The 18844-nt window shown below is 40.4% G+C and overlaps 1 protein-coding gene, 1 long non-coding RNA gene and 1 pseudogene across 2 annotated transcripts in view; 1 reads left to right on the forward strand and 2 right to left on the reverse strand.

The window, feature by feature from the left end:
- STT3A (STT3 oligosaccharyltransferase complex catalytic subunit A) overlaps positions 1–11506 on the reverse strand; it is a 29538-nt gene extending 18032 nt beyond the window's left edge. Inside the window, exons 1-9 of the mRNA XM_021000670.2 lie at positions 11397–11506; positions 8613–8738; positions 7069–7129; positions 4877–4998; positions 4383–4528; positions 2941–3031; positions 2328–2434; positions 1357–1521; positions 503–683 (exon numbers count right to left, since the gene is read on the reverse strand). Of these exons, the coding sequence (XP_020856329.1) occupies positions 503–683; positions 1357–1521; positions 2328–2434; positions 2941–3031; positions 4383–4528; positions 4877–4998; positions 7069–7129; positions 8613–8700 (961 nt within the window). The 5' untranslated portion in view covers positions 8701–8738; positions 11397–11506. The remainder of the gene's footprint in view (positions 1–502; positions 684–1356; positions 1522–2327; positions 2435–2940; positions 3032–4382; positions 4529–4876; positions 4999–7068; positions 7130–8612; positions 8739–11396) is intronic.
- LOC144454575 (uncharacterized) lies at positions 519–3932 on the forward strand. Its single transcript, XR_013483095.1, has 2 exons — positions 519–608; positions 2955–3932. It is a non-coding gene; the product is annotated as an uncharacterized LOC144454575 (long non-coding RNA).
- Positions 11507–14392: 2886 nt separating the features above from the next.
- On the reverse strand, positions 14393–18795 carry LOC110218139 (claudin domain-containing protein 1 pseudogene; annotated as a pseudogene).
- Positions 18796–18844: the final 49 nt, after the last annotated feature.

Here is an 18844-nt window from a genome sequence, read left to right on the forward strand (position 1 = left end):
CCCCACCTAACCATGAATAAGAGGAAGATAACCCAGTGTGTAGAGAGGGAGCAGCAGAGAGGTTAAGATTCATCCTTTTCCCCAAACCAATGAAAACAGACAGAGAAAAGATAGAGGGGAAATATTAACAAGGCAGACTGGATGGCTGTCACTCATTTAGCCAGCTATAAACTTCCTAAAATCAGGAGTCAGTCTGACAGGACATTCTCAGGTACACTCAATCATCAGATAGGAAAGGGGGCTGGACTTAGAAGAATTTGGTGTGTTTGGAACCAAATCAGAGTAAGTACTCAAAATAATCCTACTTCCCAAATAAAAAGTGAGCAGAGAATGGGAAAAGAGGGATGGAATGTGTGGAAAGACTCTTCCTTGGACAAGAAAGGGTCATTCTCCACATACCCAATCTTCTTGAAACTTATTACACTTCTGTACCCAAAGAGGTAAATTCACCATTGAGGAAAACAGAGATCTTTGCCTATTTGCGGCCAGAGGTGTTCCCTACCTGTCAACATGAGGACAGCTCCCAAAGTGAGGAGGACAAAACCAACCAAGGAGATAACACTTCGGAAGAGGACTTCAAATTGCTGAGGATTCAGCTTGCTTCGCAGGTAATCCACAAAGGCATGGATCTGGCACAGACCAAAGACCCCAAAGGCTGCCATGTGCTCTGATGACAGGACAGGCTGTGAGGGAGAAGCAATGTGAATAGTAACCAAGGCATAAGGGATATATGGATATAGTCCCAGAGCTCCAAGTTCATACATACATCAAAATCAATCCAGAGGGCTGGGTGTAGGAGTAAAGACTAGGCAGTTACCTGGAGTGACCACTCCAGAACACTCTGAAATACCTTCTTACTCATATGTGAAACCAAAATCAGAAACAAAGTTTCTGTTTGCTTTAGCAGTTGATCATTACCAAAAAAGAGGCCTGTACATTTATTGGAGGACTTGGGCTTTGGTCTCTTAAAAACCTATGTCTAGGTCTCAGGAGGTGATCAAGAAGTCACTACTGTTAAGTGAAGCCATTAACAGCTAACAAAAGAGGAAGAACAACTTTTCTTATTCCCGACAACTCCAGTCTCTTCAAAGTCTATCCCCAAACTTTTCCCAAGTCAAGTTAAGCTAAACTAGACCAAATAAAGGGGACAGAGAAAATACCCCTTCAACAAACTGTGATAACCAAACTTTAGTGTGTAAAGACAGTTTCCTGGGAGTAATAAAGCAGACACTACAACCCAGAATTATGCAACTATCACCTTACTCCCATCATTAGAAACTGTTAGGTTATTAGTCTAATTAAAGCCACCTAGGAAAAGGTTAAAAGGTTGATATTCCCACATGGTCTAACACTTGCCTGGAAGCCCACAAAGGAGATCTGCATAGAAAGGATGGTCCCCAAGCAATACACAGTACAGTAAGCCACATAGATCCGGTGGGAAAAACGCCCTGTCAGCATCAGCACCAGTACGTGAAGAGGGATCAAGTTGATCAGAAACACATAACCTCCCCATGAAGAGACCTGAGCAAGGACAGAAAAAGACAATTTCTTTAAGTGTCTTCCCTTGATTCACAATCCATATGCTCTTGAAAAGTGACTGCTACTGCCTTTTAAAAGAATTTCTCTTTGCAGCAACTATTATCTTTCTTCCAAAGAGATTACTATAAATGATGCCTGAATTCATTGGTGGGGATTCTAACTTCTTATCTATTACTATTAATCACCCCATGCTCTTCTGAGGCTATTAAAGACAAGGCCATGCTCTTCAACTATCCCCACCCAACCCACAGAGCCCCAGGAAAAACAAAAGGTGGAAGGGAAAAGGGAGTCAACAACAATAGTAACTGTTCAATTCTATGGCCTGTACCTCACCCTCAGTGCCAGCCCAGATGCTGCCTACTCTCAGGTCACATGGAGGCCCTAGGGATGTAAGGGAAAGGTATAAGAGTGGAAGACAGAGTGCATGCATATATGCTTGAATAGAAAAAGTAGAGTGGGTAAGGAGAAATGTAAAAGAAAGTAGGAAAAGGAACAATCTAATCAAGCAACTAGTGACCCCAAGGTATATAGTACAGTACCAAATGTGAAGGTATTTAAAAAAAAGGGGGGGAAAGAAGGACCTCCCACCCACTTGCTATTAGGCTTGGCAACCACCCCTCTATTAGACCATGATCCTAACGGGAACTAAAGAGACAGGCCACATCGTCTGCCATAGCACTAATGCACTTCAGGTTCTAGGAGCACTATCTGATCTCTATTAGCATCAGCTCCCAGTATAGTCCCTTCCCACACCTGAACACAAGGCAGGAAAAAGAGAGGATGGTTACCATGTAGAAATAGGCAAGTGCACATTTGGCAGCCCAGTAGGTAGAGCCTGTCTTTACTGCCTTAATCCACATGTAGTAGGTGAGCAGCATGCAGAAGATGGCAATCCCTGCAAAGAAACACACCACGGTTCATTCAGGGAGGGACTAACATAGTTATTCACCTCACAGATCCTACTCCCTATCAGGAAAGTACCTAAAACAAGTGATCCTCATTTAGGAATCTCTAACCAGACAGAGATCAGACTGGAACTCTGATGATATCCTTTCAAATGGAACTTCTAGCTAGTCTTTAGTTTCATAAACTTTAAGCTAATTCCTTGGGGTTGAGTTACAAAATCCTCTGAACACTATAATTGCTAGTCTTATTTCCCTAAGTGGGAGGAATAAATAACAAACATCTCCTGGGATGATATAACATCAAGGAAATTTAACAAATAATGACTTCTGAGTAGCCTCCCAGATCCCATCTGCTCTCTCATTTCCTCCCAATGCCAGACACTACTCTGTTCTTACTGCAGTCTAATGGGCCTGGACCCCACATCTTACTGCTTTTACTGAAGATATGATTAGGAAGTAGGATGAGCAGACTTCTTCAGCATTTTAAAAGATTTACCTTCATTGTCATAGGAACCTGCCACAGATCGGGATATATAACCAGGAACCACAGCAATCATGGCAGCAGCAAGGAGTCCAGCACCTGCATCCTGGCAGAACAGAACAGAACAGAACAGATGCACCAATTAACACCAACACATAATTGGCTGACAGGAGTGTAGGAGCTAGGTCTCTAGATCTCTCCCTACACTGAGTCCAGAGATGGCCAATAGGTATTCCAAGTACTTTCAAAAGCACATATCAGATAACCAGACATGTCCAAAGTTAAGAACTAGATAACCACTTTCTAAGTCTGTAGCATTACTACGGGGAACAGTTGACACACATGCTGAGGCCAAACAGGTCATATGATAACAAATATTTGGGTCATAAAACCATCAAAAAATGAGTTAGATAACACACCTAGGATAAAAATATCAAATGATTCCTCTATGGAAAAACTTGTAAATCTTCTTAAAATTCCCTGAAAATACACTACATAGGAAAAACTGCATCCTTAAATGCACTTGAGCTATATTTCAAAAGGGGTGGGGGGATGGGGAGGATGACGTTCAGCAGTAAGGGTAGGGAAGTAGAGGAGAGGTAGGGCATGGGCTTGGGATTATAATGTTGGGGTCATTATTAGGCAAATTGGGACCTCAGAGCAGATGAGCAGGACTCAGAGTTTACACTGCAAAGGATACAAGACAGGTGCTCCAAGAAGCTCAGAACTGATCTGGCCTAGGACACGGACAACGAAGCAGAATAGAAGTTCATACCAACCTGTCCTCTTAATTTGGAAAAATGAAGGAGCTAGAATGTACTATCCCTCAAGTATCACCCTAAAATCATATTCTGCGGCAAGACAATGCAGCAGAAACATCAAACAAATTATGAACAGAATCCAGGATGCCACTACTGGCAATACTGAAATCTAGAAGGGAGGTTAAATAGCATGAGACTCAGTACAGAAAACAAATGGTTTATAAATAAAATCAATGAACCTATGTACATTACAGTGTCTGCTATGTGACAAATACAGTCCTAAAGGTTAACCAAATTAATCAGAAAGTGAAAAAACCCACTCAGGAAGCCATCAAAGACTCAGAGTTCACCTGGGCTGGTCATTTAACCTTTCCTAGCCTAAGGCAATTCTAAAACTAGCAGGTGCTGATCAGCAATAACAGAAGAAGGTCCCCACCCAGAGCTTCCAATACTAGTGAAATCATAGATTTAAAAAATATATATATATATTTTTACCTATAAATGACCAAATGTCCTCCGTGTTTTACAGAGAAGAATACAGGATCACCAGTGATGGGAAGCAGCATATCCAAGGGAATAATAGGAAAGAATTCACCAATCCCAGCCTCTAGCTATTAGCCACCCATCCTCCCTTTAACCATGACTAAACATACCCAATACTATTCCCAAGAACCCTGCCACCTCCTAATCCTTCACCTTGAGCTCTTTGGTAAGGTGGTATGTGACGATGGTGGTGAAGGAAGAGAAGAGAGGTGCCAGGAAAACGCAGACATTCCGAATGTCAATAGTGATGTGGAAAAAATGTAGCACATGGTAGATTGTAGCAGAAGTGATCATTAAACCTGTAATGAGCAGAAGAAACCTAATTAGACAATCCAAATTGGTTAGGGGGTTAGGAGATAGAAAAAAGGAGTTCAGTCAGTATCAACTGATTGGCTAGGGAGATCTTGAGAATCAGAAATACTACTTTATTAAAGTCTAATAGGTTCATTTTCTCTCTTAAGGATTTAATCATACACTTCAAAAGCATGAAAGACCCTCCAATATCCTTTCTGCCTTTATGGAATCCACATTTAGGAATCTACAATCACAATAAAGTTAATGAAACCCATGAAATAAAGGTGTTAAAATTTAAAAGAGGAACTCTAAACTGAAACATGCAAATTCCGTATTTGGGATTTCCTGTGCACCTGGATAAATTGTTCCTCCGATGATTCGCCCCAGAGGGTACCAGGCCCGGTCATCAAACCAGTTATGGAATTTATAAAATCCCTCCTCAGTCAGGAATCGGGTAGTTCGATAATTAAAATACCTATAGCAAGAAAGAGAAGCTTATTATCTTTACTTCTTATACACAAATTCCTGTTACTCTCTAAACAACTAAACAATGGGCTTTGCTTTTCACATGACATTAATGAAGAATTAATCAGAACCACTGTTCCAATAAAAGTTGGCTTAATGCCACAAGATGAAGTCAATTATGAAAATCACGTTACATCTTATCATTCTTATTTTCCAGCTGCTCACATATAACTAAAGTACTAATTCTCCATGATGGAAAAACATAAAGCCTTAACACTACAACAACAAAGTAGTCATGCAGGCAATCTTAAATACACCTATCTAACCAGCCTCATGCTTTGCCTGGAAGCTACTAGAGCCAGCCAGGGAAGTTCAGGAACTCACTGAACAAGTGAACTGAGGCAAGGATTGTCAATAACTTGTAGTAGTAGCCACTGTGGCATTTTTCCAGTGGCAAGGTTCCACAAAATAGGTATCTTGCTAATATAGAATGCTGTCAATGGTGAGGAGACGACTCTAGTAGAGTGGCTACTCCAAAAATAATAACTTACAATCTCAAAAGATATGTTTTGAAAATGTTAATCTTATTCATAAAAAACTTCCCACTGGGCACTGAAACTTGAAACTGAGGTATATTCTCATATTTACTTTAAAAACTTCTGCATGCCATATACAACATCAATATCAACCAATGTTTAGTAAGTCACCACATATATCTGGCCTTCTCCTAAACTCTCTTGGATACAAAGGATGTTCAAGGATTACCCAACACAAAATGTTTCAAGTAATACAGTGGGAGAGTCTAAGGTCTTCAGATCCAAGAAGAAACTCTGACCTTATCTACAAGCTGGCAACAAAAGCACCTCCAAATTCTCCCTTCTCTGCAACTTCTATTTAATTGTAACACTTCAAGGATCTATGATTTCCTCAGGGTGGCATGCCTTACAGTGACACAGACTGCCTTGGCAGAAGATTTTCGTGAGCTGCCCCATTTAAAAAGAAAAAGTCAGCATCCAGGGGCCGACCTTCTGATGAGGAATGTCTCTAAACTTGGGCTGGTTCGTGTCCAACAGACAAGGGCTACAGGGCCCATATGTGAAGGCTCTTCAGCTTGGTAGGGCCAGCCAGAGCTTGTATACAGCTAACATAATCTCAGGAAAACCCAGAGATACATTTATGCCACACTGAAGCACCAGAGCAAGACTTTAGACCTATTCTGCATCTCATAATGAGACAAAATGATGACTAACATTGTCCTTAACAAACTTACTTTGGATCTAGGAGGGAGATCCAGAATTTAGAAGCCTAATGATATTTTGTATGTTTCAAGGAAAAAATAGCAATAGGTTGCCACCAAATTCTAAACTCAGGTTGATATCCAAATGCAATACAACAAAGAATAAGTTTTGTAAATAAGTACACAGAAGAGTTATAATATGCAACTGAGACTTCATAAACATCATCAGGACTAACATATATAGTGCTTGGGTTTGCAATGCCACTATATATTATCTCATTTGACCCTCACAGATAGGTGCTATTACTATCCTCATTTTGCATATGGAGAAGCTGAGGCTGGGAGACATTATGTGGCTTGCCAAAGGTCTCAAAGCTGTTAAGAGTCTAAGGCAGGATCCCAAGTCTAAGGTTCTGTCCACTATATCACCTTATTGCCTCTGAGTTCAGATCAGAAAAGCTTCATGGCAGATAAAACATTTGAGCTAGGCAAGATTTCCATAGGAAGAGATGAGAGGTAAAGGCATGCTAAGCCATTAAAAAAAAAAAGCCTGAGCAAAGGCATAAAAGTGGAAAAATGTAGAATCTGCTTGAAGAACAATGAAGAGGCCAGTCAGGTTGTTCCATTAGTTTAAAACACTAACAGGGATGCTTCTTGCACGTCCTAAAAGGCTTAAGTCTGCCAAGATTGATACCAATGCTTAAAAGTTCTATGACACTCTGTTTCAAACTGACATGATTATCTTCTCCCCAAGCAAACAGCTCCTCATCACTGAAAACTAGAATTTTGGACATTAAGTCTGGGAGTCTGTAACAATGGCAACAAATAAGCAAGAGTACTTACGGGTCAAACTCATGGATGACACTTTCAAATCTCAGAACAGCAAACAGGCGTGTGGAAAAAGCTACAGGAAGCAGAGAACTGATGCATTAGTGGACACACGTGGAGAGTATAGTTACACTAGATCAGTACATAGCCCACAATGAACCACAAAATTACCCTTGAACAAAATATCATATATTCTTTTGATGAAGCCAAATCAAAAAAAGAAGATAAATAAACAAGCTACATTCCTCTGACAGCAGCCTTTCCAATTTCCCCCACATAAGTAGGATGCTTGATACAGATATATTATAGGTAACATGAAAAGGTCACTGGATTTGTATTTAGAATATCTGGGTTCAAATCCCTGTACTACCACTTATTAAGTGTCTAACCTTGTAAAATGATTTAAAATCTCTAAGTCTCAGTTTCCTCATCTGTCAAATGAGGGGATCAGATGAAATAAATTCTAAGGTTCACTCTAATTCTAACTCTATGATTTCAACTCCTACTGTAAATAGTTAAACTATTGAAGAGTTTGTTTCTTTAAAAAGGAAATCTCAGATTCCCAGAATTTAGAACTGGAAAAAAGGTTAGAGACTGTCTAGTTCAACCTGTCATTTTATAGACATGGAAAATGAAGCCCAGAAAAGTAGAGCAACTTGCCAAAAGTCATTCAGGTAGTAAATGGTAGGCATGGGATTAGAACACATTATCTTCTAATTTCAAATCCACTGCTTTTTCTACTCTGCCATAGATATTTTTTCTATGTAGCCCTAAACAAACTAACTGTAAAGAGAAATCAAGAGATAAGGAAAACAAAGTTGTACTAATGCTTCCTGAGGAGCCAAGAAGTATATTCTGGAGGACAGTTAAAATAGGTACACAGATTAAAGATAATTGCTTGTCCTCTTCCCACTTCATGCATCTAGGGCTCATCAGTAGCCATTTCAGAATCAGTACAGGACAGATCTATCCCTGCATACCTCCTATTCTCTCCCAAATGACCACTAGGTTTGGCTTTTATCTGTCTCACCTCCTTTCCAATTCAAGTAGAGAGTATAAAAAGCAAACTTCTTTTTTATTTACATATATGCAGCTAAATTAATGAAGAGAAAGTAGGATAACAATTTTTTTTCTTTTCTTTTGGAGGCAATTGGGGTTAAGTGACTTGACCAGGGTCACACAGCTAGTAAGTGTATGAGGCTGTATTTGAACTCAGGTCCTCCTGATTCCAGGGCTGGTACTCTACCCACTGTGCCACCTAGCTGCCCCTAGAATAATAATATTAATCATAGTAGTTTATTTTACAATATTTTGAGATTTACAAAGTGCTTTACAACTATTATCTCATTCACTATTCACACAATAACCCTTTAAGGGTTACTGTCCCTGGTTTGTGTCTGACATGGAATTCAAACCTATGACTTACTGAGTCTAAGCCCAAGGTTCAATCTGATGAAAAGGACAGAGATGAGGGCAGCCTGCTCAAGGAAAGATAGAGCTTCTCTGGCTCACATACAAGGTTTCTCTGCAAACAAGAAACGATGCAGATATACACTCACATAATACAGCGGCCATTGACAGGATAAGAAGCTTCAGAAGAGTATCTTGCTTCTCATAGGACAGCCTCAGAAACCCCAGCTTGGTCATCTTGGCATCAAAGATAATGACAGATGGCACTCAAACATCTAAAAGGGGAAAAAAGAAGACCAAAGACTCTTAAAACCAATTCTCCAAGAATTTACTGAAAACTACCATCAGCCAATCTTCTAACTTTGGCTTTGGCAGGAAGAGACCTCAGCAGAGAAAACAAATATTTAACACTCAAAAGAGATTCAGAATTAAACCACAGACCTTGTGAGTCTTGGCTTTATTAAAATACAAACAAAAAACAGTGACAGAGAAGTGAGTGCAGGTCAGAAAGTATAACAGTATTCGCATAAGAAGATTAAAGAGGAGTAACTTGAGGTATACTATCTACTTATGGATGTGCTGGGGGGTACACTAGGCTGGGCCTTAGTGACCACAAAAAAACACTATTAATAAATACTTCTTGTGGGAAGAGTCGACCTTTACCAAAAAAGGACATTTATTTGGTTGGCAGGCCTAACTTTCACCAAGAGCTGGTGAGAATCCTTCTTATCCTTATATCCCAACAGCATATTGAGAAAATTGGCAACAGTTAGGATGCAATGAGTACCAGTAGGAGGCAGAGGAGTAGAAAAAAGAAGGAATAAAGAAAATAGGAAGGACAAGAAAAGGATAAAATAAGCTCACAAGAAAAGTAAGGATATGTAAAAGGAAACATAGAGGGAACATTATAAAAAGAAGTGGAACTAGGAGGGAGAGAACTAGGCAGTGGCTGCCAAGTCAGCATCATTCTCAACTCTAAATCCAAGTTCCAACTGATGTTACCACCAGTTTTTTCCACTTCCCAAGTTAAGTGGATGACAGAGTCATTTAAAGGCCATGACTGACCAATGATCATAAAGACCCAAATGCTGAACATCCAATCCCCAAGCCCACCAAACAGAACTCCTTCAATCCTCTCATGAGTCCTGTTATTGCACTATTAGACCTACATTATAACTAATCCTCCTAGTTTAAGCATTTGATTCCATGACATTAAAGGCATCTATTAACCAGAGTAAAGAGAAGATACATTTTCTCCTCTGAACTGGAAGAAGACTCAATTAGTTTCAGAGTAGCTCCTCCAGAAAGCATCAATCAATCTAGCTGCATTAATGTTCAAACTGCACAACGGATCTTCTCTTGTGAGAAAAGTGAGGTGGGTATCTCTTTGCAAATGTAAAGTTGTTAGGAAGCAAGGCAGCCCCTTGGTGCTGCTTTTTATTATTAGGGTAATAGGGACTGGACCTGTTATTTCACTGGTACAGGGAACCAATGCAGGTCAGCACCTTCTCTGCAATTAATAATCTAGAAAGCTGTCCAGGGCGCTGAGAGGTTGTAATGATTTGTCCCTGGTGACACAGCCAGTATGTTAGAGGAAAGATTTAAACCTAGATCTTCCTGGCTCCAAATCAAGCTTTCTAACCACTATGACACACTGTCTCTCTAATTATTAGATGCATAGTGTCCATCTACATAGAAACTGTCCCTAAGGACCTTAGATACTTTGAGAAGTGAGCTACCTCTGTAGAAAATAACAAGATTAAGCTTCTCTTTTCGTGCCTTAAAACTGTATTCAAACCCAAAGCAATCTGTAGCATTTAATCAAGAATGCACAGAGACCAAGGTCTTGCATCATGTCACTGATCAGCCTGAAGAAAGGAGGAAAGAAAAGGTTTCCTTGGACTATGGTTATGAACATAGAGAATGGTACTGATTTCTACACCCAAAAATTTATAAATCTGAGCATTCTCAAATTTTGAACTATCCCAGTTTCTAAGGTCTCTGAGGAAGCTTTGACTGATGATCCCAAAGCATTATCACTCTGAGATCAAAAAGGCTAGATACTCCCTGATTCCAGCAGTTTCCACATTTCTGCCAAGGCCATAGCAGCTCTGTACAAATATATAATTATAAGTCAACATGCTGACAAGAGTGGTATGGCACATCTGGGACAAGAAGGTGATGGAGAAGGAAATGGGAAGAGCTGAGAAATACTACCTAGAATGTAAAGGAGAGGGACTCTCCAGACAGACAAGTAAAGCCCTGAAAGAAGGCATTTGCAAACTAGGGACACAACCTACCACCTCCATCTCACCAAAGGGTAAAGAAAATAAACAGGGACGTTGGCCCAACTTAATTTCAGTCCTCCTTAAACCACAGTGAGTCCTGCACGCCTCTACCACCTACTTTGCCCCCTGCAAGGCCTGCAGCCTCCTGATCCTTATATCCCTCTTTCTTGTCCCCTAATCTACAACTTCTCCACACATTTCCCCAACACATCCTTCAGCTCCCCCCTCCCTTCCTCTCCAGCCTCTATGTCTCCCGCAAGCTCAGACCTGCTCAGCCACCACTTCCTCCTCAGAGACCTCAAGCGCTTTCACCCAACCCCCTCTCCCGGGTAGGGGTTCCCATCTCCCTTCCTCCCCTCTTGGGGGGCTCCCGTCCCCCTCCTCTCCTCGTAGCGAGGGAGGGGGAAAAGGAGACGCTTCTTCGCCCTTGCCTCCGCAGTGCCACTCTGTACAACATCCCATTCAATCCCATTCCACTCTCCCATTCCCTCCCCTGCAGCATTCCCAGAGGCCCAGCTTGTCCATTCCCTTCACCCCGCTGCTGCCCCACTCTCTAGATCCATCCACCCCAGTACGCCACCCAGCCTGCGCTGCTCCCCGTTGCATCCGCCCCTACTCCTCGGGTTACCCCCTCGGGGCCCTCACCTAGGTTGGGTATTGCCCGGCTCTGCTCCTCTCCCTTTGCCATCCGTTTAGCGGCCGGCCCACCCAACCTTGACAGTCTCCTGCTCCGTCCCTCCATTGGCCGCCTGAGCGCCCATCCGCCTCTTTCGGCAGTGGATTGGGTAAGTAGGCTGTCTGTCAAATATAGGGGCGGAGAGACAGGGTCTGTTCCACTGTCCCATTAGCTGATGATTGTGCCGCTTAGCAGAAATGAGGCGGGACTTTTCGCTCCCGCCGAGCTCTTATTGGCCCAAAGATGAGGGACTAAGAGAAGCCCAGAACATGCTCTAAGAAGTTTGGTTGAGGCACAAAGAGTGACGTGTCCGTCTGCGGACCGAGCTGGAACCGAGATTAGTGGGTGTGGCGAGCGTACGCCAATCACGTGACAGGAAACGGACCCGGTACCCGGAAGATGATGGAGACTGCCTATCCCAGCAAGCAGAGCGGCGTGACGTTGTTGCAGGAAGGGGCTGTTTTTCTCAACGCTGCACTCAGTGTTCAGCGCACGATTACTGCAAACGATAGAATTTAATTCTCACCCCTTTTGTTTACCTCCACCCTGCCCACGTTTAGGTCAGCAAATAAAGAACTAACACTGAGGAATACCTAGTTGAGGTGTTTTCTAAACCTTAAGATCTTCTGGGTTAGGGGCCTTGGCATTATAACTTTTGTTCGCCCCAAACGCTGGGCTGGGGATTGTTGGGATGCGAGACTGACAGAATTGGGAGGAAATTCCCACTTTCTTCTTAACCAGATGAGGAGGCAGAAGTTGGCAGTCCCATAGCACCTTGTACAAGAGGCAGAAGATCCTAACTCTTCAAATTACTGGGGTCAACCGGGTCAGTTGTCTCATTTGAAAAATGAGGGGGCCAAACTACAGGGTTTCTGGGATCTTGTCCGGCTACAATCTTATTTGGGTTGCAGAATGACTTCAATCAATCAAGAGGTATTTATTAAGCACCGACAATATTGGGGCAGCTAGGTGGCGCAGTGGATCGACTGCCGTGCCTAGAGTCAGTCAGGAAGACCATTTTTCTGTGTTCAAATCTGGACTCAAACACTACTAGCTGTATGACCCTGGTCAAGTTACTTAACCCTGTTGGCCTCAGTTTCCTCATCTGTAAAATGAGCTGGAGAAGGAAATGGCAAACCACTCCAGTATCTTTCGCAAGAGAATATCAAATGGCATCACAAGGAATTTGGAGGCAACTGAAAACGACTTAACAATTTAATTTTTTTCAATTCACCTACAAGGAAATTATGAGAAACTCAAAATTTCTTGCTGAAATCTAGATGTGCTGGATTAATTTCTTGCCTAATTTACCTAATAGTTAACGCTGACCAATTAAAAAAAGTATAAAAGCACAGAGTTAAAAAAGAACTCGGGTCATTTAATTCAAGTTGCTTCTCAACAGGAATTTTCCATGCTATATCACCTCAGAATTATCATCCATGCTTTATTTGAAGATCTCTTGTGAGGGGAAACGCACCATTATCTAGGGAAGCCCATTACATTCTGGGACAATTCTATTTATGTTTTGTTCCTTTACAGTGAACCTAAATAGGAGGCTTTGTAAAACTGATTTCTTCAATATTTATCTCCACTGACTCCTACCCCTCTTTCTACAAAAAAAAAGTTCAGGTGTCTTGAGCCCTTAAAAAAAAACTTCCCTTAAATAGTTCTCAAAAGAATTGTTGATTACTTCCTCACTATCTCAACTCCTTGCAATTTGGTTTGTCCTTAACCATTCTCCAGAAAATGCTCCCTCAAAGGTCACTAATGTTTCAGTTCTTGACTGCTTTGCAAAATGACTTGATCACTTTCTCCTGAATACTCTTTACTTCCTTTGTTTCAGACACCACTATCCTGATTCAGACTTTTGGGACACTGTATATAGTCTCCCTAAGTAATTCCATAAATTCTCATGGTTTCCAACTACTATCTTTATGCAAATGATTCTCAGATCTATATATCTCACCTTTTTGTTCAGATGGAGAATCCGATTGTCACACTGAACCTGAAACAAAACTTGGACAAAATTAAGCTTATCATCATTCCTCCTAAACCTGCTCCTTTCAAATTAAGGGGTACCAGTTTCCACTCATTCTCCTACGTTTGAAATTTGGGTGTCTTTTTAAAATCTTTCCCACACCTCAAATCCAATTAGCCCTATTGATCCACTTCTGCAATCCCTTTTGCATCTATCCCCTCCCCTCTATTCTCACTACCATCACCTTAGTATAAGTTCATTACCACCTACCTGGAATATTTTAAGTCTCCTAACAAGTTTTCCTGCCCCTATTTTCTTTCCTCCAATATATCTGGATACAATTGCTTTATCATATATGTAGAGTTGGTCATATCATTCCTCTGCAATGGCTTTCTGTTGTCTTTATCAATCAAGCTTCAGGCTCATGTCTTGACTTTGAAGGCCCTCTACAATCTGATGCTACCCCATCTTTTCAGCCGTATATTATTCTCAGCTCCAGTAAAGCCTGACCACTCTCTAACTCTAGCATTCCCCTACATTGAGTACCCTACTTTCCCTTCTTCACTTTCACCTTTACAACCTAAATCAAATGCCTCCCATAGAGTTTCCTTTATTTCCCTCAACAGTACCTTTTCCCCTTAGATCTCACACAACACAGAACCCCAGAATTTCAGAACTAGAATGGCTATCTAGTCCAACCCATACCTTAAAAATAATTCCCTGTACAACATACTTCATAAATGGACATCCATCCTTTGCTGGAAGATCTCAGATGAGAATTCACTACATCCTAAAGACAACTGATGGGATTTCAAGTTGTATTATAAAGCAGTAATCATCAGAACAATCCTGTAGTGGCTAAGAAATACAGTGGTAGATCAGTGGAATAGATTAATTACAGAGTACACACTAGTAAATGACCATAGTAATCTAGTGTTTGACAAATGTAAAAATCCAAGATGATGGGACAAGAAATAACTTTGATAAAAATTGCTGATGACTTGGAAAGCAGTTTGGCAGAAACTATCACACTGTATACTGAGATAAGATCAAAATGAAAACATGACTTAGACATAAAGGGTAATATCAGAAGCAAATTAGGGGAGCATGGAATATCTCACATGTCAGATCTATAGATAAGGGAAGTATTTATGATCAGACAAGAGATAGGGAACATTTACAGGATGTAAAATAGATAATTCTAATTACATCAATTTTTTTTTCTGATCCAATTTTATTTTTTAAACAACAGATTTAGGACATGGTAAGAAATTACTATGTTACATTTTCTTTAAAAAACCTGCCATGTTCTACAGAAATGGAATAAATAGGATTTTAAAAGTTCAAAAGTTTATACACATATTTATAAAAATAACTGAATTAGAAGAAATTACACAAGGCTGAGATGTCCATGAAGAGGTCTGGGTGAGGAAAGGCACCTCGTTCCATCACAGGAAATAAAGACCATAGTTGTTAATAGGCAGCCAAAGCCTTAGATCTTGAGAAACAACCTTCTTCTGGATAAATGTTCTGAGAGAGTACTTAACTGACTTACATGGCAGTTGGGGCATTCAATTCCCTGACCCCAACACACTATTAGAAAGCATTGTTATCTTTCAGTAGGACTGTGCATGAGGGAAGTGATCCAGGACACTGAAATTTTAAAAAAAAAGTAAAAAGTTAATACTCTGCTCTTTGAGCTAACTTTCAGTACTGATAGTACAGATCCATAAACAAAGCTTCAACTAAAGTATCTATTTTCACCTCCTTGCTCAAAGACTTTATGCACAGTGCAATTTAAGAGCTACTATATTTCACCTTAGATGAAGCTACACGCACTTCAAAGGTTAGGGAAATCTGATTCATGTTTTCTCCATCATATAAAGTTTACATAACATTTGAAAACAGCGCTAATATTCATCGACGATAGGTTCTACACAACAGCAAAACTAAAGTTAATGACAATCATAAGAAACTTCTTTTAAAATAGAGTACCACAAAATAGAGTACCTTTACCTCAGTCTCTTAGAAGTTGTTACTTGCTAAATGTGCTTTACATCAGCTTCACTCAGGTGACAGACACTCTTTACCTAAATTTATGCTCTTTATCCACTAATCTCTCTTTTCTGGATTCTGGATCCAGATCTATTTGGACATATGAAGGGTGTGATTTCTCAAAGACCACCACGCAAATTTAAAGATAAGAAAACAATGCAAATAAACATCCAGAATAGAAAAAAGGCAGGAGAGAGAGAGGAGAAAAATACGAGAATAAGATGGACATTAAAAAAATACCGTGGCGCAGCAAACTATAATTGACGCTGCAGCCTATCTATGCCACCAGATAGGCCTTCATTAGTGTGTAGTCTTTTCGGTTGGTCCGGGCTGCCCAGATGAAGAGGGCAGCAGCCATGAACTGCAAAGGGGGCTGAGATACAGGCCAAGCAGAAGGACCAACCAAATTCACCCTTCACATTCTCAGGCAGCTACAGCTTCTGATGAAGTAGTTCAATACCAGCAACATAGCAACTTACTGAGCCAAGCGTACACAAACCTGCAAGGAAATGAAGGACTCCTGTGGCAACAGTTGGATACAGACTCCGGCAGGCACAAGCACAAAGTCCAATCAAAGCCCTGAAGCTCATCAAACCTAGGCTAACAAAAGGCAAAAGAACTGGCAGCGCCAAAGATAGGCCCGGAGTAGATCAATCCCAGTGTTGTGGTTTCCAGGCTCTACATACTTATCCATGAACTGCTCTGACAGTGGAAAACGGAAACATTCTGTGATTAAGTCAGATGACTGTCTTTTCTGGAGAGCTATACCAAGGTGTGCTTTTCTTGGGCACAGTGATACACCTTCTCCACAATCCCCCTGTGCCATTATACTGGAAAAGTAAGTCATTATAAGACTTTTCATCAGGATTACAGTCAAAAAATTCATACCTGATTTTGTTTAAATCACTGAAATTTTCTGGTGCTGGACTTTGATATTCATACCAGAAATCTGTGCCAATTGTGGTGAAACGATTATCCATCCTGGTATTCAGGTTTTTTTGTGCCCATCCTCCTGGGCCACCACCATCCTGCACTTCCTGCTGCTTGTCCCCCTGATTACATTAAATTAAAAAGGGTTTGCACAAACAAAACCAATTGCAGTCAGGATTAGAAGGAAAACAAAGCCGGGGGAAAATTTTACACCAAGTTTCTCTGATAAAGGCCTCATTTCTCAAATATGTAGAGAAACTGAGTCAAACCTAATAGAATACAAGTCATGACAAATGGTCAAACGATATGTGCAAAGGCAGTTTTCAGACAAATCAAAGCTACAGTCATGAAAAAATATTCTAAATCATTATTGATTTGAGAAAAACAAATTAAAAAAACCTGAGATACCACTTCATAACCATCAGATTGGCTAATATGACAGAAAGGAAAATGGTAAATGTTGGAGGGGATGTGGGAAAATTGGGGCACTAATGCACTGTTGGTAGAGTCGTGAACTGATTCAACTATTCTGGAGAGCAATTTGGAACTATGCACAAAGGGCTATCAAACTGTGTATACTCTTTGATCCAGCAATACCACTACTAGGTCTGTATCCCAGAGATCACAAAAAAGGGAAAGGGACCCACATGTACAAAAATGTTTATAGCAGCTCTTTTTGTGGTAGCAAAGAATTGGAAATTGAGGGGATGCCCATCAATTGGGAAGGGCTGAAGAAGTAGTATATGATTGTAATGGGACACTATTGTAGGCTAACTTACACAAACTGATGCACAGTGAGCAGAACCAGATGCAGAATATACAGTAACAGCAATATTATACAATGATCATATGTGAATTACTTAGCTATTCTCAGCATTACAATGATCCAAGACAATTCTGAAGGACTTATGATGGAAAAATGCTATCTACCTCCAGAGAAAGAAGTTATGGAGTCTGAATGCAGTGACGCATACTTCCACTTTATCGAGTTTGGTCTGTTTTCTTTGGCAACATGGCTAATATGGAAATGTTTTGCATAACTTCACATATATAATCTATACCAAGTTGCTTACTATCTCAGGGAAGGTGGAAGGAATTTGGAACTCAAAATTTTAAAAAACAAATGATAAAAATTGTTTCTACATGCCATTGAGGGGGAAAAAAATCTAAATTTAAAAAGACAAAGACAGCACTGATGGTTAGGGAGTTTTTCCTTGACATCAAGCCTAAAATTGCCTCACTGTAACTTCCACACTTTACTCCTAGTTCCACTCTGGGTCCGGGCAAGACATATCGTTGCTATTCCAGCTGATATCCCTTCAAATACTGGAGGATGTCTAGAGTATACTTCACCCCATCCAAATCCCCTAATCTTCAAGATAAGGCATCTCCTTATTTTCCATATAGTGACCCTCAAAATAGAATGAAGCATGTTTCAATATGAGGTGAACAAGTGAGTAAAACTTTTAATTCCTTTTCTGTATGTACTTAAGTAGCTGAGGAAAAATGAATGCATAACTTCTAGACAAAATCGTGGAGTTAACTACCAACTCATTTCTACTTGTTTACCGTCTTCATTTTACTACAAAGAGGAACCATGGCCCGTTGAAGAGAAAGTCACCATTCTGCATTGAGCTGTATTTCTGTATTTTTATTTGTTGTGTAAAGTCTAATAATTAACCATGTTGTGGTATTAAAAAAAAAACTCTAGTCCTTTTAACTTTCTCTGGACACATATCTAAACATAATATTTCATACATAGTCTGACCAAAAAACCTCCACATTTCTGGAGGTCATGTCAATCTCATTGCAGTTTAACACTGGCCTTTCTGGCTGCCACATCAGATTGCAATCCATTAAAATCCTAACATCTTTCATAGACTGTTAGGTCTATACCCTACCTCACCCTAGCTATACTACCCCCCTAAAAATATCTGAGCAGCTTGATTTTTTTTTTAATCCTAAGTACAAGACTACATTCATCCCTATCAAATTTCATATTACTTGATATGACCCAATGTTCTAGTCTATCAGAATCAAGGTATTATCCCCATTTTGCAGATGGGAAAACTGAGGTTATAAGGCCAAGAGGCTTGTCTATGGTTATACAACTAGTACTGGAACTGGAATTCAGACCAAGTCTTTTTGACCCTAAGCACAGCATTCCATTCACTATACCACATTGATCATGTATTAAATTAGGTGTTTATCATCCTACTACACCACAAGCTTCATAAGGAAAAGGACTATCTTTTATAAACTTTTTTTCCAGTGCCTAGCATAATAGGGGCTTAATAAATATTTACTACATGAATAAATGCGTATTGATGGGTTATGTAGAAAAAAATCAGGGACAATAGTCCTGTTCCCATAATGCAGCCAAACCTACGTGACAGATCAGTATAGGTCACTGAAGCTGGAATCACATAGGTTTAAGTAAGGCAAAAGTAAGTC

Source organism: Phascolarctos cinereus, unplaced genomic scaffold, assembly GCF_003287225.1.
Source record: "Phascolarctos cinereus isolate Bilbo 61053 unplaced genomic scaffold, phaCin_HiC Scaffold_726;HRSCAF=1367, whole genome shotgun sequence".
NCBI classification, from domain to species: Eukaryota; Metazoa; Chordata; class Mammalia; order Diprotodontia; family Phascolarctidae; genus Phascolarctos; species Phascolarctos cinereus.